The 25,727-nt window shown below is 37.4% G+C and overlaps 1 protein-coding gene across 2 annotated transcripts in view; it reads right to left on the bottom strand.

Moving 5' to 3' along the window:
* Nucleotides 1–5,742: 5,742 nt before the first annotated feature.
* Nucleotides 5,743–25,727, bottom strand: part of LOC127634982 (cytoplasmic protein NCK1-like) — a 64,144-nt gene continuing 44,159 nt past the window's right edge. For both annotated transcript variants that reach the window (XM_052114765.1, XM_052114766.1), the window contains 2 exons: nucleotides 13,170–13,888; nucleotides 5,743–11,835 (listed from right to left, as the gene is read on the bottom strand). In XM_052114765.1, the coding sequence (XP_051970725.1) occupies nucleotides 11,635–11,835; nucleotides 13,170–13,888 (920 nt within the window). In that variant the 3' untranslated portion in view covers nucleotides 5,743–11,634. The remainder of the gene's footprint in view (nucleotides 11,836–13,169; nucleotides 13,889–25,727) is intronic.

Genomic DNA, 25,727 nt, shown 5'->3' with positions numbered 1-25,727 from the left:
AACATAGAGGTCCACAATGTGAAATGTTTTTCCCTTATGGAAAGAACATTATAATTTATTAAACATGTATGCAGCAAAATAAATACTTTTAAAAGATGATATAATAGTATGAAGTACATGTCTTCGCGCAACTTCTTCCACAATCTTGAGGCGAGCATTTCCGATCTGAAATTAATTACAGAACGATTACATCCCTGCGAAAGCTACCATAATGATGCATTATCCGGGAATTATTTTTTTATGCAGTAAACTAAGACAGTAAATATACGCACATTAGATTCCATGCACTGGCTTAAACCCAGGCTCCAGAAGTCTTCTCGTGTGAGGCAGAATTTGCCTTCCTTTACGATCAGTTCTCCTGATGCCCGATGTTGGTCCAACACATACTTTAACTAAAAATAAATAAAGTTTGACATGATTAAGTAACGGTTATCATTTAAATATGCAAAGGGTCACTAAATAGACAGAATGTTTACCAGTTCATCTTGAATAGGGCCCAAGTCCTTCTCCCACTTGGCACCTGAACAAGCATATGGATGCTCTATCTGCCATTTCAATGTCGAGTAACAGTGATCCTGGAGAAACATCCTCTCAGTTGGTCCATCTGATGATACACAAATACGTGACAATTAGTAACAACAGGAATTACACGCTAAACATCCAATTTTCTATATCTAGCATTTTATTTTAAACGGTTTATCAAACATTCTTACTTTTCAATCTGTAGTACGTCCTCAGTCTTGACACACTGACCCTCTGGCAAGTTGAACCTTTCACAATAGTGGCTACCCCTTTGGAAGTGATGCTGGCCACAGTATATGGTCCTTGGTGCTGACTTGTAAATGTGTCTCCTGTCCGTCGTTTCTTGGGGTCCCGTGAGAGCAGAACATCATCACCGGCCTGAACAGAACATACTCGGACATACTTGCGCTTACGATTTTGAAACGACTTTTGTTGCATGCTCTGAGCGCTCTCTATGTTGCGAAGAACCTAAAAAAACTAATTGAAAACAAAAACAAAATTTTCTGGTCTCGTCTCTTGATGGGATTTATTTTTGAAACCAACAGATCAATGGAGTCTTAGTCAGGCCAAGGTAGAACAATAAGGAACAAGATTTATAACAATGAGAGAGGGAGCACGGCTTCACATGAAAATTCAATTGCTTCCCTAACTAGAGAGGACAAGCATAGGTTTTTAAGTATCCCATCTCTGACAGGAGAGGGTGGTAGTCACCCACCCCAGTTTATGATTACAGAGTCACCTCTGTAATCTAATCTTTTCCTGGTGATGCCATCTACTGAGGTAGAGAATGCTAAAGTGATAGTGACACTCTGGGCACACATAGACACACAGTCCCAGAAACATTACATTATCCACATCTCTAAATATACAGTGTAACAGTGACATAACAAGAGCTCAAAGAATCAGAATCATAGCAAATAAAATACATAGATCAGCCTATGCCTAGGTGTAATTCCGATAGTGTGTCACTACTTAATTTACCTTTATTATTCAAATACAAACCGTTTCATTAAGAAGTTTCATCTTATTGACTCTGGTGTCGATGTCATCTTCCGGGTCAGCAACTTCAAAATCATCTCCCAAGGGACAGGCATTCATGACCTCTGGCAGACGTGGGTGTCGATGGAAAAGGAGGAAGTAGGGACTGTGTCTAGTGGAGTACTGATCACATAGGAAGCTTCCCATTAACTATTACATTTGTATTGAAGGGAAAAACTCCACCCTTGACATTACATATTAAATAAATTCATCAATTAAGTTTTACCACTGACAACTAACCATAGATATTATAAATATAATAAGTAAGCATGTTAAAACACAACCTGCTTTGCAGTGTTGATTCCAAACACCACAGCAGGAAGGTGGAGATCCCAGTTATTGTGGTTTTCATTCACATACTTCCTGAGAGCACGCTTGATATTCTGATTGGTCCGTTCATCCTGTACATATCAATGCATATATAAAGTTGACAAATAACCACAAGACAACAATAGATCTTACAGAACAGATATCCAAAGAGTTACCTGTCCGTTGGTCTGGGGATGGTAAGCACTGGAGACAGCATGTTTGATTTTCAGCGTACTGAAAATGCTGTTGTTGAGCTGTAGAGGGATTATCAGTTAAATTTGCAAGACTGGAGTAATTGTAGACAACAACATATATGTAGAGATTAGAGTAGGGGGAAGAAAACATAATAAAACCTTTACAAAACTTCACCTTGTTGACAAACTCCTTCCCTTGGTCTGTAATGATTTTCCTTACCATGCCGAACAAGTACAACTTTGTGGTTATTATTGCAGACACCTCAGCTGCCGTCTTAGATTGCATTGGTTCTGCAATCACCCACTTGGTGTACAGGTCTGTCATGGTAAGGACATACTTGTTGTTGCGTGCTGTTTCTGGCAGTGGTCCAATCAAATCCAAACCAAGCACTTCCCAAGATTCTTTTACCTGCATGGCACAAAATTAGCATCAGCCAAATGCTGGGAAAACTGTACACAAGCTTGAGACTAGCTTGTTAATCTCATCAGTATGCTAAATTATTGTACGCAGTACCTTAATGGAATGCAAGACTGGCACAACAGTCTTGATGGGGTCATTCAACTGGCAGTGGTGACAAGATCTGACCTAAAAAGCAAAAATAATTTTTTAACAAAATGTCTAGAAAAATATCCAGTTGATACAAGTTGGTGATGACAATAAATATAACTTCTAAATCAAGGAGGTATCGAACAATCAGAGGTGGCAAAAATAGACACATTCTTAAGTATAGATACTTGTAAAGAAAGTAAAAGAACCACCAATGTAGTACATTACCCATTCTTTCACATCCTGGATAATTGTAGGCCAATAGTAGCCAGCAATAACCCTGTTTTGAGTGCCTCTGACACCACTGTGATTGCCAATCCCAGGGTTATTGTGGCACTCCATTAGAACAGACCTCTTCTCTTCCTCTGACAGGACAACTAGCCGCATGTACTGCCTACTAGGACCGATGTAGAAGAGCCTGTCGTCTGTTTTTAGAGGAAAAATTGGAAAAAGTAAAAAGACTACATTATAAACTACATTATATTCACTTTTCTATTTTTTATAATACCCATGTATTAACACCCAGATACGTGAGCTGAACAAGTACAGTTAACGTAGCTTAATATATTAACTTAATAAGATATTTTAAACACTATTTGTTAATTAAGCACATGACCCTGGTTGTTCCAGACAGTCAGTTCTCTTTTTTCATTATAAAATCCATTACCTTTAATAGTGAAATTCGTAGACGCCCGTTTCACCTTCCGACGCTCTGTGGGATTGTCGGGAATTTGTCCTTTTAAGAGAAATTCTTCAATTTGTACATACAACACAAAAGAATCCATATTTAAATCAATCACTCTCCAACGCGATTCTATAAATCTTCTTCTTCTTCTTTCTTCTTTACTGGCGGATTGCAAACAACTTTTAGGTGCATACCGCCACCTACTGTACTGGAGTGTGTATCATCATGTCACTTAATAATTAGTTAAATTCTATTCCACAACCTTGTGTCTTTTAAAAATTTAAATAGTGCCTCCCTGGTAATTCTTATATCCTCTCTCTCTCCTTCTGATCCCAGAATCCCTACCAGATTCCACTCCCGCCCTGTCTGCTGGACCTTATCTTTAAATACCCGTCTTTCCACCTCATTCAATGTACAGTACAATATTATGTGTTCAGCATCTTCTTTAACACCACAGTTCTCACATTTCTCACTTTGCCTTTTGCCCATTAAAAATAAAGTGCCATTTAGCCCTGTGTGATCCACCCTTAGCCTTGTCATTATAATTTCCTCTCTCCTGATTTTTTCCATGTCATTTTTAATACTGACAGATTTTTGTAATTTATAATATTTCCTTCCTTTCCTATCTTCTTCCCACCATTTCTGCCATATTTCAAGTCCTTTCCTCTTAACCACCGCTTTTCCTTCACCTTTCCCTAATGGAATTGTAACTGTTATTACCTTTAGTAATGCCTCTTTTGCCAGTTTATCTGCAATCTCATTCCCTTTTATCCCTCATGTGCTGGTACCCAACAAAACTGAACATCTATACCACCCCAATGCAATCTTAACAAACTGTGATAGAGTTCTATTAGTAGATCTTCTCTGACCGATATCATTGACTGAATACTTTTATGATAGCTAAAGAGTCTGTGCATATTACCACCCTGTCTGGTCTAACCTCTTCAACCCACTGTAATGCAATAATGACTGCTACTATTTCTGCTGTATATACAGATAACCGGTCAGTTAGTCTTTTGGATAATTTTATTTTAAAATCTGGAATATGAATACCAACTCCCACACATTCCTGTTTATTCTTGGCTCCGTCTGTATAAATCTTTAAATAATCAAAATAACTGTTTCTCATGTAATTGCTTGTATTAATTCCCACTTCCTCCATTCTCCATTCTCTTTTCTTTTCCATGATATTAACATCAATCTTTACTTCTGGGAAAAGCCATGGTGGTATATTACTTACTGGATTGGCCGTGGTGAAATCTAAGGCTTCCATTTCATATTCCCTCACTCTTTCTTCCCTTGTCCATCCAAACCCAAACCGATTCTATAAATCGAGCACATGCGCAGTACAAATCGTGAGAGTAAAGTCGACCTGTAGAGCAGACTGTCGTAAAAACGTTAGCGATGACAGGAAGTGACATCAAATATGAGTTTTCGCACATGCGCAGTACTAATCGTGTTTCCGGTACGGATCGAGTAGTGACAGGAACCCATGACTCAAAAATGCTAATTCTCATCCACTGCAACTTGAACAGCTTTATTAGCATAGGCCTACTTACAGTGTACGTATATACGAACTGTTGAGGTATACTACAGTGCATCATTAAATTGCATGTTGATACCACAGACCTATTTGAGTTTTATGTGGACAGATGTATTGCCTTAAATTTTAGGTCCATACATTTAAGCTTTATATTGTATTACATTTTTCTGCAACTAAAAATTCAAAAGAACCATCTCAAAGGGGTTTGAGGTAGGCTAATATTAGTCCAAAAAGCATTCACCAATCTACTCTTCAAAAATATTGTACACCATCTAAGCACCTTTGAAATTATTTTGCTCACTAATAAATAAGAGTATGTGAACTGGGAAATGTTGTTTGTAAATGTCCTCATGTTGGCCACTAGAGGGAGCAGTCGAACTGGCACCTGAAGCTGTCAACCAATCTTTTGAAATCATTTGAACCACACTTAAGAAGAGTACAATAGTATTATCGTATGGTGTATCAAACTATAATTAAATGGCTACACATTATATAACTGCTTAACAAGGAAAATTAGTGTTTGCATGGCTTGCTTGATTTCCTGTTAATGTGAAATAAACATGGTAAGATGTAACCTACATTACAGTGCCTACAGTATGTAAATCCTCAAAAAAATGTGTCCATATTTGTTTTTTAATTCTTGCAATCATATACACAGAATATGGGAATTTGATATTTCAGGCATTTGCAGTGACATGAAATGTAGGGAAGCTTTCCGATGAGTCATTTGTCATAACGGTCACATGGTTTTGGAGATGGAATTGTTTCATATTATCATACAAATGGAATGAGATCCACAAATAAATGTGATAAATAATAAAAAGAATGAGATTTATAACTATATGTTAGGAATTTCACAAAAATAAATTGAATTCACAAACAACTCTGTCCAGCATTCATTTGTGAATCGCACACATTTATTTGTTGCTCGCTTCATGTGCATTTGCGGATCGTTACAAGCATTTGTCGATTTTCAAACAACTTTAGGGTCAAGATTTGCACACAAATCTACAAACAGATAGACTCCACCCATCATCTACTCCAATCAGCCAATCAGATAACAGCCACATTACTCGGACCAATTGTAGCATGTTTATTTTCAACCAATCATGCTTCGTTTTACAATCAGGGCAGGAACATTCACAGAGCTCTAATGAGCATGGAATCAAGCACATACAGATACGCTCCAAGGCCACAAACGTTTAAAGAAGAGGAATACTGTGACCTAAGGTTCATATCAATTTCTCTCCATTATAAACATGTAGTGTCTTGTTAAATGTTGACAGCTGTACGAGTCTTCAATTTTAATTTTAAACAAGTTTTTTAACTGAAACGTCGTCAAAACCTTTACTCCTAATGTTACATGGCAGATCCAAACAGACACACTACTAGACACTACAAAAGATCAGTAGTACATGTCTTTATGAAACATGTTAACATCATATTAGTTGATCTTAGGAGCACAAACCATACATTAACACCCTATATCAAAGGGTGCACAAAATCTGCTATGCCAATAATCTGGTCAGAGTTGTGTTTGAGTGAAAATATATATATTTTTTGCAAATCTCATATTATTTATTTTTGAATTAATTTCATTTTTGTGAACCACTTTCCATTTGTATGTTTAACATGAAACAAAAATAACCCCACACTGTACCCCTACAAACACTTTTAGTGTGATTATCGACTACTTTTTGTGTTTAATGTCTTGACTGACATGCAAATCACATATTTAGTAGGGATGCACTGATACCACTTTTTCTCTTCCGATCCAATTCCGATATCTGAAATCTCAGTATCAGCCGATCCGATACATTGTTGTTTTTTTGCATAATCATTTTAGAATATCTTTACATTATCATGTGGAACTAATTGGGTGTACTCTTTAATATGTAAAGAAACACAAACCTCTAACTACACATTATTTCAAAATAAATGTATAGCTTATTAAGAAACACTTTATTACTGGATAATGTAGCAGCAATATTAACAGTAATTCCAGTATAAGTCATCAGTAGAAAAGCAGCCATTTTATTTTTTTGCTAAATGTTTTCAACTTGTATATGAACATTAAAGGATTCAGATCTCTTTTTTGTTCAATTTAGTTGTAAGATATCAGCTCACATTTCATTCACAGTTATTTTTTGGAACCCATTCAACTTAAATATCATTATCATTTGTAAACAAATGATAGTAATATTAATATATTATTTAGTTATATATAGTAATACATCTCAATCATGCACCTTTTGTCACGGATCCAGCACACACTCTCCCCTGAGTTCTGATTACATGCACCTGCATATCATTAGTGGCTAACCAAGGACTGCATATATGTATACACACACACACACACACACACACACACACTCTCTTGTCTGTTCTCATTGATAGTAGAAAGGTCTGGAGTCGCAGAGATACTATGTCAAACATACAGGTGTCGTCATTATTGCCTGCAAGTATCTTAAGACTGTCGTGAGTTATCAGTTCATCGTGTCTATACGCTGTCTGGGTATTATTACTCACCTGCTGTTTGCCACTCTGCTCAACTGGATTTACTCACAATGTTTACATCACGGTTTCAATCATCTGTTCTATAAACCCTGCCACTGAGTTCATATCTCTGCCTCTGTGACACCTTTAACTTTTAAACCCTCATGCTTTTATTTTGACATTCTGAACTCTCCAGGAAGTCCTGTAGGTATCTGTTTGTAGGAAAGTTCATAGTAGTTTAATTCGCTGCTTATTAAAATTCTGGTAAAAATACACCTTCGGCGTCGTTCTAAATGCATATAAGTGAACCAAACTATTGAGCATCTACATCTGAGATGTTGTGCACCGTGGAAAGGCTAAAATGTGTAAACAGAGCGGGCATTTAATATATTATAAAGCAGCTTTTTGTGATTCACAGAGCTATCACACATCTTCAAGTGGCTTTGAATAAAATTTCAGAGATATATGAATAACTTTGTGTTTTAATGGTTCTTTTATGTAATTTTTTGAGCTTGACAGTAACGAACATAACTAATACACTGTATCGGATTTGGATTGGGGTCGTCGGACCGATACCCCATCCGCTTAAAAACGTCAGAATTGGATCAGTGCATCCCTAGTGTTCACTGATTAGAATTCACATTTGGTCATCTCTTATTGCCAGCAATATTTCCATTTCAGGCAGTGGAACCCAACATCCACGTTTATTCAGGTGAACTTTTATTTCAAATGTGACATTTCCTCCTCGTATTATAAAGCCTTTATATCAATATAACCTCTGAAAATGTCATTTTGCACTGGATAACACATAAGAGATCAACATTGATTTATGTAGTTTATTTCTTTCTTTGAAATGTCAAACTCCTGTTACATCTTCATCAAGACTGGAGACAGTGAGCATATACCTAGTCATTTTCACAGCACCTCAAGGCCCAGATCTGCTGAAACTCAGTTCACTCATAGTCCAGACAAAATTAGGTTAAACAAACAAGGTCAGGGATGCAACCCAGTCCATTCAGCCTTGTGAATCCACTAAGGCAGCTCTCATAGGAAAATCCAGTCAGAATCATGTATTGTGTATCAAAATGAAACCACCAAATACAACCCACAGGAAACATAGCATTGCTATCTTGAATTACTCCTTTTTTTTTTTTTTTTTTATCTTAAACTGACAATACAAACAGTGGTGGAATTACTAAGCACTACTTTCCAATATTCCAAGTTTCAGGTTAATTTGATTCAAAATTCAAGATTTTAACCAAGAATTAGACAAAAATGTGTACATCACAAGACAAAAAACCATTACTCAATGGTCCTTGCACTTAAAACACACCTAGCGTGGCAACTTTAATGGTTGCATTAGATGCAAAGATGGACAATCTTGACACAAATTAGGATTTCAGTCTACACAAGCATTCAAAACCTATTATTAACACTCGAAGGCTGTCATTTGGTAATGTTCCTAAAAGAAAGGTCAGCAAAGCTATTTGGTCATATCCACACAAACAAAAAACCTTGTTGGTTGGTTAAGTGTCTACGATTGACTCATAACCATCTTATGGTAAAAAATTTATCTGTCTACAATACAGGTATACTCCAACTGAATCCACTGCGGATGCTAATGTTTGCTGGGGCTATTGACTCTAGTCAGTTTAGAGATGGCATATTTGATTTGATGCTAATGAAAACAAGGCTGTGAGGGACAGGATTACAGTCTGTTTAATAGGTTCACTAGTCCAGTGGAAATTCTTTACATTGGTGCATTTTCAATAAGCATGTTTACATGCACATTCTTCCATAAATTATACTTCAGCTGACAACATGTAAGGTCATGTAAACACCTTTAATGGTTTCCCTTATCAGATATTTTGTTAAAAACGGTTCAACCAAAAAAATATATAATTATAAAAAAAATCTTAAACTTTCAAATTTCAAACCTCATACAGGTTCCTTACATTGTTGGCTTTCATGAATAAGTTGATTTTATCTAGCAGCATATTGCTGTACTTGAAAACGTGCTCACTGGACAACAGTTCAACCCCCTAAATGAGCAGTACTTCTATCCATCACAACATTGTTTCCATATGTGACAAAGTTAATGCTGTATACCCTGACCAAGGTCTATACGGTAAGGTCACTTTAATAAAATAAATCAACAATAGGTTTAAAAAAAACTATCTGTTACCCAACTGGAAATTTGCTTGATCAAGTCATAGTCCACTCACATCAGCCACAAATCAGGGATGCATTGCGAACATGCAAATGATGCTCAAATAATGTGTGTAACTTTGAATAGCGTACACCAATGCTTTGGTTCCAGCAACAGATGAAGGCACATTAAGCACAAGCTACATGGTAAGACTATGTCAGAAGTCCCCATCCTAAACAAGTGGTTCTCAACTTTTGGATTGGGACCCAAAAAACAAAACAAAAACAAATCTAAACTACGTAAGACTTTGAATACATTAAATATGGGTTACGTTTGTTACAGTGTTGGGTCGCCAATGCTTTCCAAGGTGAAAATCTGGGTCCTGAAGCAAAACCAGTCGAGAGCCTCTGTCCTAAACAACAAAACCTACTTTGTTTCTGTGCATCGAGTTTCACATTATTGACAGTAATCTCATATTTCTACACTAACCTTAATATTCGCAGCACCAAAGTCTGTATGCTTCAGCAATTTTTCCATACACTCCCCAAAAAATCCCCTTTCCTCAACTCTCGCTCCAAGTATGGCTCCAAGCATCTGGGGAAGTAATCATTGTCATTGTGATGGTCCCCTGGAGGACAGCCCAGATCACCCTCCTCGAGTCTTGACAAAGGAACTTCAATGTTGTTCCAAGTTAAAACAGAAACGTGCCCAGGGAGGCATCCTTTCTCATGCTTGATCCTCCACAAACATCCTTATCTTCCTGGTTTTACATACAATTGGAACATCTCTCAACACTCTCAGCAGTTTATTAACCTGAAGCAGTGCGGCTGACCTTGATTGCCAGGCGAAGCAGGTTGTTCCTTGAACCCCGAGCTCACAATGCTTTCACGCTGACCAAAAGCAAATCAAATTATGTATAATGGAATTTAATTTACCCTCAGAGCTTCAATATGAATCTTTGCATCTGCAAACATGAGCTATTGTCAACCAAATGAGTGCCCTTCAAAACAAAGGAACATACCAGATAAAGCTTCAAACCACTGACAACTAAAACAACACAAAGACCTCTTGTTATGGCAAATGGATTGTAGCCTTGAACAGAAAATACCATTCTATTGGTAAAATACTGAATCATAAAAGACCTGTGATGTGCACCAGTGAGGTCTATCTGGAATCTTTAGCAATAGCATCGCAATTCAGGCTTGAATGATCTGCAACCTTGCGCAAACTTCTGCATTCATTCAAATAATTATCTAGTAGGAGACAGCAATCAAAGCTAAGACCTTCCAAAAAGGGAAACATAATATTAAATGGCATAGTATGAATTCTGACAACAGTTTCCAAGATGTGTGATAACAGAATTATGACACATTGACAAGGCTTTGTGACAATGGTAGCAAACCGCAACGTTTTGCAACAATCTCAATTGTTTGGGAAGGAGAACTTATGTTATTTAATAGTATATACAGGTCACCCTCGTATAGACTACTTTGCAATAACTGAAGCATCTAAGGGCTTAAATCAAGCTTGAATTAATTGGAAACATGCGGTCACTTCCTATTTCGATTACAGTTGAAGATGCATCCCAAAATGATAGCCCAATCTCTCAATGGGAATTCTGAATATTGGTAAAAGTCCTTGTTAATAAGTACGTTTTGGTTACTCAGTTTTATTGTTTGAGCATTTTGCAGAAATATTGATTCCTAATAAATATAATAGGTAGAATCAATATAAATTTTGCGTAGTTCAAGCAATGCAGGCAGAAAACAGACAATATGCAAGACCTTTGAAACATGTTGAATGAAGTTCCTTAGCTGTCTGGATTTGAACAGCAGAAACTACAAGAACAGTTAAAAAAAAAAGTTCAAGAAACTGAACAATACATTTTTGAAATAACCAATGATATATTAACAAAAGAAGACCTAGTTGTAATTCTAACACATGTTGACATCAAAATACATTGCAACACCTGTGATCTAAACACATTGGGTGTGTCCCTCAATGAAATCAGAGCGAGTTTCTGTGCGAATAAACAGGAGTCCATTGTCTGTCTTTCCCTGTACCTCCCTTTCATGGAATGCTTAATTTTCTCAGTCTGTCCGTTCATTCAGATGTATATTCCTTGTTAACTGCGTAGATTTCCGACTGGAATCAGGAGGCAGCAAGAGCCTTGATCAGGTAGAGTTTGTCACCCTGTTCACTGGTGAAGATGGGCGCCTTTTTGTAGTGTTCCACCAGCTCTTCCATTGAGTTGAACTTGCGCTGTCCAATGCAGTACATGGTGTCCTTCAGCTGGACTTTGAAATGCTTGTTTTTGGACTGAGCTTTCAGCGATATTGAAAAGTCATTGGGCTAAAGAAAATAAGGGGAAAGAGAAAAAAATTGACAACTTAATTATTGAATATCAAGTTATTCACTTTGTTCCATAACCTAATGAGTCGCTTTGCTGTCTACAACCTATATAAGCAGCTATCTTATAAGGCAGCATCCTAACCAACATGGCCCCTCCTAGTGTAAATGATAAACTGCAGCATACATTTTGGAACAGAATTGGCATTGGGAGCAGGTCTACGAACAAGGCAAAATGTAATTGACAAACAAGTTATCTCAATAGGAATAATGCATTCAGGAATTTCATCTGATAGACTTCTGGTGGCAAAGAAATGTATAATCACAAATTTCATGTGACTCGCGAATTCAAACGTGGACCAATCGGAAGTTGCTTGGTTTGGCAGTAGGGCACAATTTATTGAATTTATTTTTAAATAAAACAGTTACAGCTGCCGCAATTAACTAATTGTGGAAACTGATGATTACAGCATTCCATTCATGTAAATTTCTGTTCAGTCAAAATTTCTATTTACGTGTTTATGCAGCAGTTGAGAATATTGAATCCCAGAAATCTCTGTCGAGCAATGAAACAGCAATGCTGTCCGCACGTTCACAAGAGAGTCGAGTTCCGGCATGTGACGTAGGCATAGTGTAAGCTCTGGTGAGAAGTGACAAAAGCGGAAGCGCAGAGGATAGAGGAAGCCAGTGAATGTGCGAACGGCCATTACCGGAAGCCAGTGATTATAGTTTTTCAAGTTATAAATATGGATATTTTTCTTATATAAATGCATCGTTCAGTTCAGAACTTTATTAACCCCCTGGAGCCGTATGGATGTGCTTTTTTGGGCTTCAAAATCTAAGGTACCATTCTAAGGTACGAGCCAGGATATTTTTTGATATAACTCCGATTGTGTTTTTTATTTTTGGGTTAACTAACCTTTTAAATTAGCCTATAGTCCGATTGGTAATGACATCCAATACTAATGCGCAAATTTTAACAGTCTGATGCCTATTTGCTTTGTTAAAATAAGACAAACAGCACCAGCAACAGTATGTATGCGTACTTCAATGGCCTTATGAACTGCAGTCAGAATACAATGACAGATTAAAACAAGTAGCTAGAAGCTGTTGCTTTCACATCCTTGCGTAGGTATGTTTAACATGCGGTCTACGTAGGCAGCTCACTAGGTGTTGGGAACAGAGCTATTGCATAAGCTTTTAAAAAAGTTAATTGAACTGACATTCACAGCCCAATCCACTAAAAAAAGTCACAATCTTTACACTTTGACCTAGTATGAAGTTTCTGAAGGGTTTCTCTCAAATGAGGAAAGAATCATCATTTTGTCTTCACTTACTGAGGACTCACTGTCCCGTATAAGAAAGTCTCCCTCTGTGCCCCTCTGGTTGAGTGCCACCTCTGCCTGATGACGCGTCACCTTCCCATAGTACCACTGCTTGCCTGCGAAACGTCCACTGGATGAAGGCACAATGTAGTCACAGTCAGGTGTGGGCGGCCCGGCCATGCTAGCCGAGTTGTGTGATTCCTGCAGAACAGTGACGTAGTTCTTCGGCACGAGTCCCATCTGCCCATCGGCTTTGCGACACTTCCACCACTCTGGATCATTTTCTGGCTTCTCTACAACATCCATTACCTCCCCCTTCTCGAAATTAAGCTCTTCATCATTGCCTGAGCTGAACGGGTAGAGTGCCTGTACTGTGTGCAGGACTCGATTGCCATTTGCGCTATGAACAACAGCAGCTAATTTCTCTGACAGACCAGCAGAGTCATTGCTTGCCGATCCATCAGCATCCTCCATCACATAGTTGGACGGGAACCATCCTGAACGACCATTGTAGCTCCCCCTCCACCAGCCATCACTACACTTCTCCATAACTATGACCCTCGTGCCCTTAACCAGCGACAACTCATCTTCTCGCTCGGCTGTGTAGCTGAATTTTACAAGGGCAGGAAGGTTCAGGTCGTACAGACGCTCGCTGTTGTCCGGATAGAAGTCTGTGTCCGAGTTAGAGGCTGATTCACGCATGCCTGTTTTCCGTTTTACCTTGCCAATCCCTGCATACAGACAGAAGAAAGTACCATTAGGAGCTTCCCATGCAAACAGTGTAGTTGTTGAATGACATTTGTTTGAAGCAAATAAAATTCTTTGACGTTCTTCCACTTCTGTATGGTACTCTAAAGGTGCGTTCACACTGACAGTGATAATGCGACTGGAGATCATTCATATTCATTTAAAGCGGCAATTTTACACTAAATAAGCAACAGTGACAGTTGATGGTGCTAAGACTTCCAATGGGAGTGCAGATCATGTGAAGCTCACATGATCTGCCACATGATAGAGTTGGATAGTAGGCAATCCTACTGGACTGCTCTATAAAACAAAAAGCACAAAAACTCTGTGACCTATAGAGATTCAATCACTGTCAGTGTTAACACCCCAAACTAATGAAAAGAAACTAAGTGTCTGAAGCATGTAATTTGATATTTACACAATAACACTAATAAAAAAAATAAAAAAAAGTCCACCCTCATTTGCTATCACAACCTTTTTAACTGGGCTTATTGCAGTTCTGGGATTGCCTTATCCAAAAATGATACATGAGACACTCCCCTAGAATTTGGCCAAAATAAGGTATCTTATTAGCTAGCATAGTTTTCAAACCAATCTTTTGGGACAGCCTTCATGTCAGGAGTACGCCTATGATACCGTGCAGTCTAAGTAGGCATCCCACTAGGTTTTGAAACACAGCGACTTCATGAGCTTTTGCAAAGTAAAAAACAAACAAAACAAAAAAAAAGCATTTATTGCATATCTGACCACTTCAAAAATATCACATTTCACAATAATTACACTTCCTTAGAAACAAATTCTGCCTCATTTCCCCTGTTGAAAAAGCAGCTTAAACCTTAAGCAGGATTCACTCTGTACAATGTTGGCCACTATTTTTCCACCAGACAAATTTCTACGATCACAAAAAAGATTTCCCTTGTTGTAGGGCAAAATAGGCAGTATGACGTTCACCGCTGATCGATTTATGGCCTTTGTGATTAATCTTTTTTTGTGCAGTCATGCAGTGTGACTGCTTTATGACACAGCCAGATGAGATCACCCAATCAACACTGTCAAAGTCTTGGCTACAATGTATATCGTAGAGTCTGACATAAGAATGTGCAAAGGCTAGTACCCAAGATGGCTTAAGATGGCATGGTAGACTTATCTGGTTTAAGCTGGTTTACCAGCTGTCAAGTGGACCTCTAAAACCAACAAACAGACCTGCCTGACCAATCTGGGAGACCAGATAAGACTAGCAAATCACCTTAGGCTGGATTTAAGATGTCATTTCAGCAGGCCATGAAACATTATCACAACCAAAGGCCTTTCTTCAGAATTTCATCGCACCCATTCAGCGCTCATTCCATGCTTGTCAAAATTAACTGTGAAACCACAGAACATTGTGATCCAATACAGGAACGAACAGGCAGGGCATGAGAGAAACGTGAACTTGTCCAAACACATGACAACGCAGTGAGGCTTGTGTTTTCACACTGACAGGGTAGAGTAGCTAACAGATCCTGCCTGCTTGTCATCTCTTTGTAAATGTGGGCGCCGGTCCAGTTCCAAAACTGCCCCAATCACAACTAACTAATCATGTCCTCACCACTCATAGATCATATGACAAGACAAGTTGTGTATACTTGCCTCCCCTTCTTGATCATGTAGATGATTATTTTGTCTATGTGAACAAGCAAATGAGAACAGAATATTTCTGGGGGTGGGAGTGGGCTCTTGACTTGGGCCAGTAAGCAACCACCCACACCCCTCAGTGACTTTTGCACCGGTGGACACGCAAACTGTACAATAAAATCTGTCTGTGAAGAGTGTGTATGTGTGTTGATTATTGTCTGAAAGTGTAAGGCAAGTTAAGGGAACTGAAAATAAACATGCAAGTTAACAGTTTCAGCTTTCTAGAGCTGAGACCACGTAGACTGACTAATCCAATGACTTTGTGGGTGGATTACCTTCCCAGTCTCATCAAGCAACATCAATCATGTCATGCAATAAAACAACCATCATTTGTCTGTACATTGATCCACCACAGATCTGTGGCTTTTTTAACAAGTAACTTGGGTTCTTTGTTGCTCTAGAATTTTGTACCCTACATTTAAGCCCATATTTGCATTCTTTCACACCTCTGAATTCCTTCTTTAAGAAAAGTCTTTTGAATTTTTCGACATGTCACACTCATAATGTTAAAAGGTTCACACACCCTTGGTTGACAGGCACCAACACATCCACAAATGAAGCATGAAATGATCCAGTTACTATTGCTCGTACATCTCACATTTGTTTCCTGCTCTCATTGACTATGCAAATGTCTCTGGTCCCACAATCAGACAGAGGTTCTAGGGGCCAGAGGAAAATTTCTTGGGCTTGGGATTTCATATAGGCCTATTCGTTATGCAAAGCAGGCAGTTGAGGGCATCTGACTGCTCCGAGTGAATGCAGCTGGTCTTCACCTTTGATAAACATCTCACTTGGAGTAGAAGGGGCTATTGGAAATGCTTCATGTTCTTGCTCAGTTAACCTAAAAGCAATGAGTAAGCGTACAGTAAACTGGGTGACTTTCTTTTAGATTAGGTATGGGTGAATTCGGAACGTTTCACTTGATTCTCGTTTATCAGGTTTTGTTTTATTTGACTAACAAGTTTAAATCCGCATCTGGTTGTGTTTTTCACGTTGAATGATTCCTACATGTAGATACATAAAATGTAAAGGTAGAAAGATCCATAATGGATAAGGCAACATTAACCTACTTCATTAATGGTTGATGAAAGAAAAATACTATGGTAATAACACTTTCTTTGGACTTTTGGACATACCCCTGAAAAACCTCAAGTCTCGTCACAGTAAATCATAACTTTAAACCCCTCTAGAACCATCAACCTAGACCAGCCTGAACATTTAAAACCAGCTAAGACCAAACTAAGACCAGAAAAGACTTTTAGCTGGTTTAAGATGTTTTTGTTTAGTCTATTTTTCAGCAGGGTTCCAATGGTAATACCAAACTATTATTCTGGAGCAGTAAGCTAATACTATCAATTATGAATATGATAGTAATAAAGTACCATGATTGGTGATTCTCACAAAACCTGTCCAGAAAATGTCCTGGTCCTAACCTCAAAATCAATACAAAAACTAAATTGTATTTTGGATTGACATTTTCAGAACACTTAAGCAGAATTTACTCCCAGTACTCATCGTAACACATCCAGACATTTTACTGTTACTATTCACATTGTTTTCAATGATTATTCTCATTATCGTATTGGAGAAAAACAATGCTGTTTAATTTTTTTTTCAACAAAATAAAATTCTGTATGCTATATAAATACTTTGCAATTTGAAGAATTATTTTATCACATTGCAGTAATGAGAATTTCTTAATGACCATCTATTTGCACATAACGGTAACAAATTGGGGGTTAATTTATTTGAACTCATTAAAATTATGAAGTCACAATGTAAAATCTTTATGGCCCTGAAACTAGGCTTCATTTTGTACATGCAAAATACAATTTCTTATTTATTTGTTCTGATTTCGGAGTTAAGTTGGACCAGGACACTTTCTTGATACATTTTGTGAAAATTACCCTGGTATATAAACATGTCCCATGCTATTACCATCTGATACCTCATTGTACCGCCACAGTGTTTTTTGTTTAGGTATGTGATGAGGAAGAGTGTTTATCCGTCCTCTAAAGTTTTGATAAGGCCGTTACACACCTCACTGCCAAGTGGATATTCCTTCATGGTAACACTATTCACAAACACTCGCTAAACCCGCCGACATGGTCAACAGGCCTCTGGGTCAAATATTCCCCTGTAATCCTCCAGTCCGGCTCACTTGGCTGGAACTAACATGGACAGACAGTACGGAAATCAAATGGCAGTGTTCATGACCCCACAACAAAACTCCCTGACTCCTTCCCTTGCCATGGAGGATGTGTGGTGATCTTTCCAGTGCATTGTGAGACATCTGGTCATAGCTATACATTTTCCTTAATAATATAATTACATCACACAGCTTTGGTCTGAACAATATTGAAGTGGTAAATTCGACACATCTTTGAAATAACTTTTCTGAGAATAGACTTGATTTCCTTTTGTGAATCACAAAGGAATTGATTATCTAAAATTTTTGGGTTGTCACATTGCGAAAATGTAAAACCAATGAAACCAATTTATTTCCAAGTTGCAAAGAGTAAAATATTGCCTTACAAGCATCACTGTCAGTGTTACAAAATTAACTTTTTTGCCAAATGCTGAATTTGATCAGCCCCTAAGATTTTCTGCCAGCCTCTTGTTTATTTGATTCATGTTTCCCAACATTTGCATCAAGAACAAACAGCATACTGTACAACAGCTTAAAAATCAACAGAATTTGACTCCTCCATTGGAGTCTTTCCTCTAAGTGCAACACGAGTTGACTTAAATTAGTCATTTCCTCTGGTCTGTTCTTCCTATTGTTCACTATATTTTTGCTGTACTCCATTCAATAATCACCTCCAGTCATGAAAGGAAAAACTACATTTAGTTAAATTGATAAAGCACATGGTATAGTGATGGTATCAGATAGTAATACATTGGCTAAAAATGGCTAAAAATGGTTTCAAAGTGAACTAACTTGAATCTGGAACTACCATGGTGACATGTCCAAAAACATGATGATGCCATTGTACTTTAAACTAATTCGTGAGACCCCGCGTCCACATAAATGGATATTACGTTTTGGCTTCGCTATAGGGTATGCTTAATTTATTGTTATTTTTAAACCAACTGATCTCAGTTCAGGAGACTATAGGCTGTAATTCAAGTGTTAAACTTTCAGCACACCCAGTCATCTGATAATACAAGAAACCAGCTTAAATTTTTACATTAAAAACTGTTTGAGTCAGAATTGATTCATCACGAAACGGCACACAATGTCACAAACACAATGTCAACAGGACAACAGCACAAACTTTCCAAAAATATCTAACGTTCACTGTTTATTATCACATGGAGAATCAATGAACGTATCCAAAAGTTGGAAAAGGAGCATCCTATAGCTTTCCTATGCAGCCGAGTGCATTCACTTCTAAAATCTGGTCAAAGGTTCAGTTTCATGCTGCAGATGATGTTTGGATCATTCAACATGTTTGTCATACATGGGGCAATGATAATCAGTACATAGATTCAGAATTGTATAATGCAAAATGTGAAAAATATTTGCTCTAGATTAGCTGTAGGCGCCAATTACAAGTCAAAAGTGGAAATGGAAAATGCACACAGCAGTCATGTGGGGGTCTCATAAGGTTGCTGAACAACTCCTCTGAAAAAACATCTCTCTAAGAAGGGTGGACGGCTTACATGTAGTTGCCAGGAAATTTAGCAAATTGCCAACTGAACATTTAACAATAAACTTGCATTAGGTTAATTTGCAATACACCCCTGAGCATGTATGATGATGGGGAATGGAGATATGAGAAGAACAGTGAAAAAAAAGACAAGAAAATAATTTCTGCTTCTAATTTAATATGCTGGCCTCAAAGCAGAGCAGAACACAACACTTTCAACTCAAGAGAGCAGAGACATCAGAGACCTCTAGCAGTGACTGTAAACCACAGAGTGAAGAGACTGCCTCAATCTCACTGTCTGTGTGAAGGAACATGTGCTTGATGTACAAACATAAACGATCTTAAGTATACCTCAAATCATTTGAATGTCCCCAAACTTGCCATCAAACAGCCTATTATATGATTTCAGAAAAGAAATAACAGTACAATTATTAAATAAAACGATTCATGAAACAGAAAAAATATTAAACGTTGACGTAGAAAATGATCAAACCAAAAAATAGTTTCGACTAACACATTCATATTCATTATTTGTGGCGTAGTGGGCTAAAGCACATAACTGTTAATCAGAAGGTCGCTGGTTCGATCCCCACAGCCACCACCATTGTGTCCTCCTGGTTGCTCTGGGGGGATTGTCCCTGTAATTGCACTATATGTCGCTTTGGATAAATGCGTCTGCCAAATGCATAAATGTAAACGTAAATGTAAAATCCACGACAACTTGACCTGAACTCATCATACCCAGAGAATTCAGTTCAAATCATATTTTGGTTCAAATCTACCTTCATATGGTACACCCTATATGGTTGAAAATCCCTCTTTTATTTTGAGCGCCTGGTCGGACTCGACCAATGGTGTGCGTTGGGGGCGGGACTATCTATTGTTCAAAATTAAGAAAGCGGTTATGAAAACAATGTTTATTTCTGCAATTCTGTTTGGTGCAGAAATGACACTCTAGCTTTAATGGATATTGCGGTTTTACTGCATTCATTTGATTATCCAACAGCTATTACAAAAATATGATGATATATTTAGTTTGGAGAAGTAGAATAAAAAAACAAAAAGAACAATATAAATTTAAGAGGGAAATTCTCATGAAACTTATCTAGAACTATTGTAGTGAGGATTTCAATTCTTAAACTTGAACAATAGATATAAATGCTCCATTCTGCACATAAAGATTACTAATACATTCAAGTTTTATTTTATATTTTTTTTTAACTTTCTGGCAGGGACTAAATATGAATTTTTTTTTTATTATTATTATTTCAGTTCATTCTGAGCAAAAAAAAGTTTACCAGTTAGAACAAAATATTAGAATGGTTAATAACGTTCTTTTTGAAATGACAGTACTCTGAGCTAAGGGGTGGGTGAAATGTCAATTACAGTTTTCAAGATCTCTGAAAAGAAACCCAAAATAAGCCCAAAATAAGCCACTGGCATCACCAAAATAAGCAATTCAATCTTTTCCTGTGTGGTGGATTTATCGGAATAGAAATCAAAACAAACAGTTAATTATAACTTTATTTAAAGATCTGATTCTGTCAAAACCTGGCAGCTTCAAATCTGTATTAATGAATCATATCTAATATTAAATCAGTGAAGACTCTAAAACAACTGAGAAATGTACTTTATACCACTAATAACATTTTCCTTGCATCTGGATTAACTGTGCATGTCGTTTTCAGATTTCGTACATTTAACGGTTTTTAGTTCCTGCTTTCGGGTTAATTTCTCATTCCCACAAACCATCCAGCTTCAAAAATAGGACCATTAAATGTAGAAACAAAATAATATAAAAAGTAAAGTATAACTGGCGACGGACCATTGAATTTGGTTTGTGTTTCAGTAATGAGAGAAATTATATATATATATATTTTTTACAAATACAGTATGTGGAATAATAAAAAAAAATATTTTAGAGCATCTATTAAATGTTGACATGAAGTCAGCTTCTGAGATTTTTGGCCAGGGTTGTGTGTTGCAGTAATAAGAATTTTCCAAAAGTCTTCCCTTTTCATGTTTACATTTTTTTTTTAAATAAATGAAAATACATGATCTGAGCTCGTATCCAGAGAATTCAGTTCAACCTTTTGGTTAAAATCTGCCTTCATATGGTTGACCCTATATGGTTGAAAATCCCTCTTTTATTTTGAGCATTTCGTGAGAATTACTAGTTTGAAACCAACATAAACCACCAGCTATAGAAAACATGTTTATGTAATCGTACTTTTGACTAAATACCATTTACATAGTAAATTACATTTACTAAGATATAGTGACAACATTACAGTAATGGTAATGCAATATTTTTTCTACACATTCGGGGCAACCCAAATGTGAGTCTTGCCTACGCAATCAAACATTTGGTAAACAGTTTTAAATAAAACATTTTTTTTTTTTAATTCCCAATTTGTGCATTGGTTAAAAGCAATATGGGGCAAACATGTCTGTTGCAAACATTGAGGGTGGGCTATAGACTGCACAACCAATCAGAAAACAGCAGCAGAAATATGTAGTGTTTTTCTATTTTTGTCATTGGCCGTAAGCAACGGCACTCTCAAGAAGCGGCTGCTGTGAGCGAGAACGGTAAGAGATATTTTTGTGGAATGTATAGGCTTTTAATTCCCATATTGAAGTCTGGTGCTGTCTCAGTGTGCACCGACCATGTGGCTGCTGTTAATGTATCACAGGCTCCCTCTTATCAAATATCTACCATTCCCTCCACATCAGATACCCAAAATTCTAAGTTTTATTTGTAACTTTCTTAGTATTGTACACTGTATTGTATTGTATGTTTGTACATCCATAGCATTATAGGGACTATCTGCTGCATGGAGCACAAGGACGAGTTTGTATGAATCAACCCTGTGCCTGTAAATCACAATTTTGTTTGTTGCTCTTGCACAATAGACAGATAACACGATTAACACTGTTCCTTAAATGCATGAAATAAATTAATTTTATTTTTTAAATAGATTTATATTTTGCAGCATATCTTCATTTATGTGTACAACGGCGGAATTCCTCACACATTTTATTAACTCTTACGATATCCCTCAGCCCACCCTAACAAAGCTGTCAGAAGCCGGCCTGTACCCATTACAGGGGGTGTTGAATAACTTAATTGTCAATGTTAAAAATCTTAATGCTCCTAAAAATTAGCTCCATTTTCTTAGTTAAATAAGAAATGTATTTCTTATTTCTTTTTCTTTCGTGGTTGAATAGTTATGTGGTGAAATAATATGTCTTGCCAATTTTTGTGGGATTTACCCTTATGGTGTCTGGGACAGATAATCTGGCCACATGTGTTGGTATCAATAATACCCTCCGTAACACATCTATGCTTGTTTGGCAGAGCTGTCGAGAGCTCTTCGGGGAGCCAAATGGGGGTCAATGCCCATCCACGAGCACCTTCAGCCCGCTGTGTCTTTGCCAGATCTAACACTCTTCTCAAGATCTCACATCACTTCCTGTCCTCATCTTGTGCACTAGAATTTGGATTACAGTTTACGCCTTTGTATTTGCGCTGTTACTCTCACAAAGTGAAATACTGTGATGTTTCCATCAGAGAGGAAGAGTTGACAGGCTTCATAAAAGTAAGTGGCATAGTGGGAAGTGGAGAAAAACAGACGGATGGGCTGACGCTGCAGTGAATCAACAATCCCGGTTTCCTCACTTCCTACAGCACAGGCTCCAGAGATCTGAGAAATCTGTCTTAAATTAGACCATTTCCGCTCCAAGCTGAGGCAGAGTGAAAGGAAAGAGAAAGGGTGAGTAGAGAGAGAGAGGATGCAGAACGCTTATACCACTTCACATGACACGTTTCATTGTTCATTTTTGTTCAATATAATGGATTAAAGGAATAGTATTTTGAGATTTAGAGTGGGCAATAGGCTTTCTGAAGCAACTGCAGAAAGTAATAATATATTTGTCCTACAGCTCAACCCAGAGGAGATAAGAGCTTCATTAAATCAACTCCGGCAGTAAAGATGACAATGCTCTCTCAGTGTTTCAGAGGAGAGCCGACGTCGCCCAACTGCGGGACACTGACATGAGTAAACCCCCATAACAGCAGACCCTTAAAGGAAAAAAGGACAAAACTGCCCATCATAATAGCACCAGAAAGCAGTACATACTTTACAACTTGCACAATACAGTCCAAGTTTTCTGAAGCCAAACGATCCCAAAATGATTAATTATTTATTGATTATCCTGCCCTCCATTGAAGCTTGTTTCTATCCAGGATTCAAAAGCGGCATGTCACGCTCAGTTATACACGTCACAATCCACTGAAATGCACATCTAGCTGAATTGGCATCCAGAATAATAAAAAAAAGGCACGTCAACAACATTGAAGCAAAAACCGTAATGATTCTCGCATGAAGTAACCAAACATGATGCAGTGCTGCAACTAATGGTTATTTTGATAATCGATTAACTTGCCGATTAGTTCTTCGATTAATCGGATTAGGGCTGGGCGATATGGCCAACAATTTTATCACGATAATCTTTTTCATATTGTTCGATATTGATATTTATCATGATATACATTTACACATTGCACTTTCTTTTTTTATTTCAAAGTTGATGGAAGAAAAAATTTATTCTAAACAGTCAAAATAGTCTCTACAAAACTGCTCAGGAGGTCCAGAGATGGCCAAAGCAGTGGGCTCTGAGGGATCTTTTACCAATTTTACCGTTTATCAATTGCAAATGAATGTTCATCTGTTTGATCTGAAGCATAGTGACAGCAGTCCAGTATTTGATGGAATATTTTTACATTAAAATGAAATATTTTTATATTTCTTTAGATTCAGATACCCAAGTATGAGGCATAGAAGCCCTTGTGACTGTGGAATGATGCTGAATGTGGGTTCAGGGGTGTCCAGAGACAAAATTTAGAAAACGTTTTTTTAAAAAAAAAATAAAAAAATGTGTATATTTTCATTGAAATGAGAGACTAGTCTACCAACTAGTAATTTTAGTCGATTTGTTTATTATTAAAGGCTCGTGACATGCGGATTAATAAAGATACATTTAGAAAGGAAACACATTTGGTCTAAAAGGTGCTTTGAAACCACTTTAACTCACGCGGTGCTTCATGTCTACACACATGCAGGGGAAAGATGCAACACGTGCGGAGCGGGACAGGGCAGAAATTATGCTAGAGAACAATATTCAAAATTACAGTGCATAAAGATCAGAGCTGTTGTCCACGTCACTGTTGTTCTGTCGCTCTCTTCACTAGAGACTATGAGGGGGAGCAACCGTTGTCATGAAGTCTTGCGGTGCGGATGGAATCAATATCAAGGAAACCAAGTCTGACGTAACCTAATTGTTAGCAAGGCAGCTAGCATTAGCAAGTTCATCCAGGCTGACACTACGTTAACACTGGCGCATAGTGAGTGAAGTTGAGAGCGTTTTCAATAATTCCTATGAAAGCCGAGCGTCATGCTCGTAAGGTGGATCGTAGGACTGGCAGCGGTGCGGAGCAAGCTCTCTCCTAGCGCTGTGAGCGCCTTGGAGCGGATTTCGTCCGCCCCAGTGCCGCAGCCTGAGAAAGCCGAACTGCTTGTGTTTTAGGGACACGCAGTAAATATAGAAAATTCCTCAAAACCTCATTGTGGATGTTCTTTATCGTGATATATATCGATATCGTTTTATCGCCCAGCCCTAAATCGGATTAAAATGGCCATTTTATTTCCATTCATTGACATTAGTTAATTAGGTACCATGAACTAACAAATTAACAATATATTTTTATAGCACTTATTTAAATCTTTGTTAATAAAAATACAATTCGTAATCGTTAGTTCATAGTGTATTAACTAAAGTTAACACATGCAGCTATTGATTTAAAAAATTTATATGGTGAAATTAAATGTATAAGTATTGTAATGTAGTTAATGTTTAAAAAAAAATAATTATAATTATTTGTCTTTACTGCAAGCGAGTCTCCGTTAAACTTCAAACTGTTATGCGAAAATGGAAACGCGATGGAAATAACTTCTTTTCAAATAAGTTATGAAGTAAACAAATATTTGAATTAATTTGGTAGTAAAGTGGTGTCAAAGAGCTTCTCTGTGCATGGCGCACATACTCAGCCAATCGATGATGAAATTAGTTGTTGATTATTTTCATTATTTTTAATTCAAATTGCATTGATAACTTGCAATTACTTGATTACTATTTAAATTCTAGATGCGAAAAAAAGCTGGACCCAAGCTTTAATTTTGGATAAAATCTTGGTCTGTTCCTCACACAATTCTAATGTATGGCTTAAGATGTTGAATATAGTGCACAAATCCTATGAACTACATTTATGCTCTTTTTTTTTTTTAGATTGACAGCCATGGTCTCTATGAGCGGTCATCGCAAAAAGCTGTGCAAATATTCTTAAAAAGATTTCTACTTTCGTTTTACACATAATAAAGCAAGTCACATGGGTTTGTAATAACATGAGTGTGTGTTACTGTTAACTATTCCTTTACCT

The sequence above is a fragment of the Xyrauchen texanus genome, chromosome 42 (genome assembly GCF_025860055.1).
Source record: "Xyrauchen texanus isolate HMW12.3.18 chromosome 42, RBS_HiC_50CHRs, whole genome shotgun sequence".
Lineage (NCBI taxonomy): Eukaryota > Metazoa > Chordata > Actinopteri > Cypriniformes > Catostomidae > Xyrauchen > Xyrauchen texanus.
The sequence above is the reverse complement of the archived record's forward strand: the minus strand, read 5'-3'. Positions and strand labels throughout refer to the sequence as shown.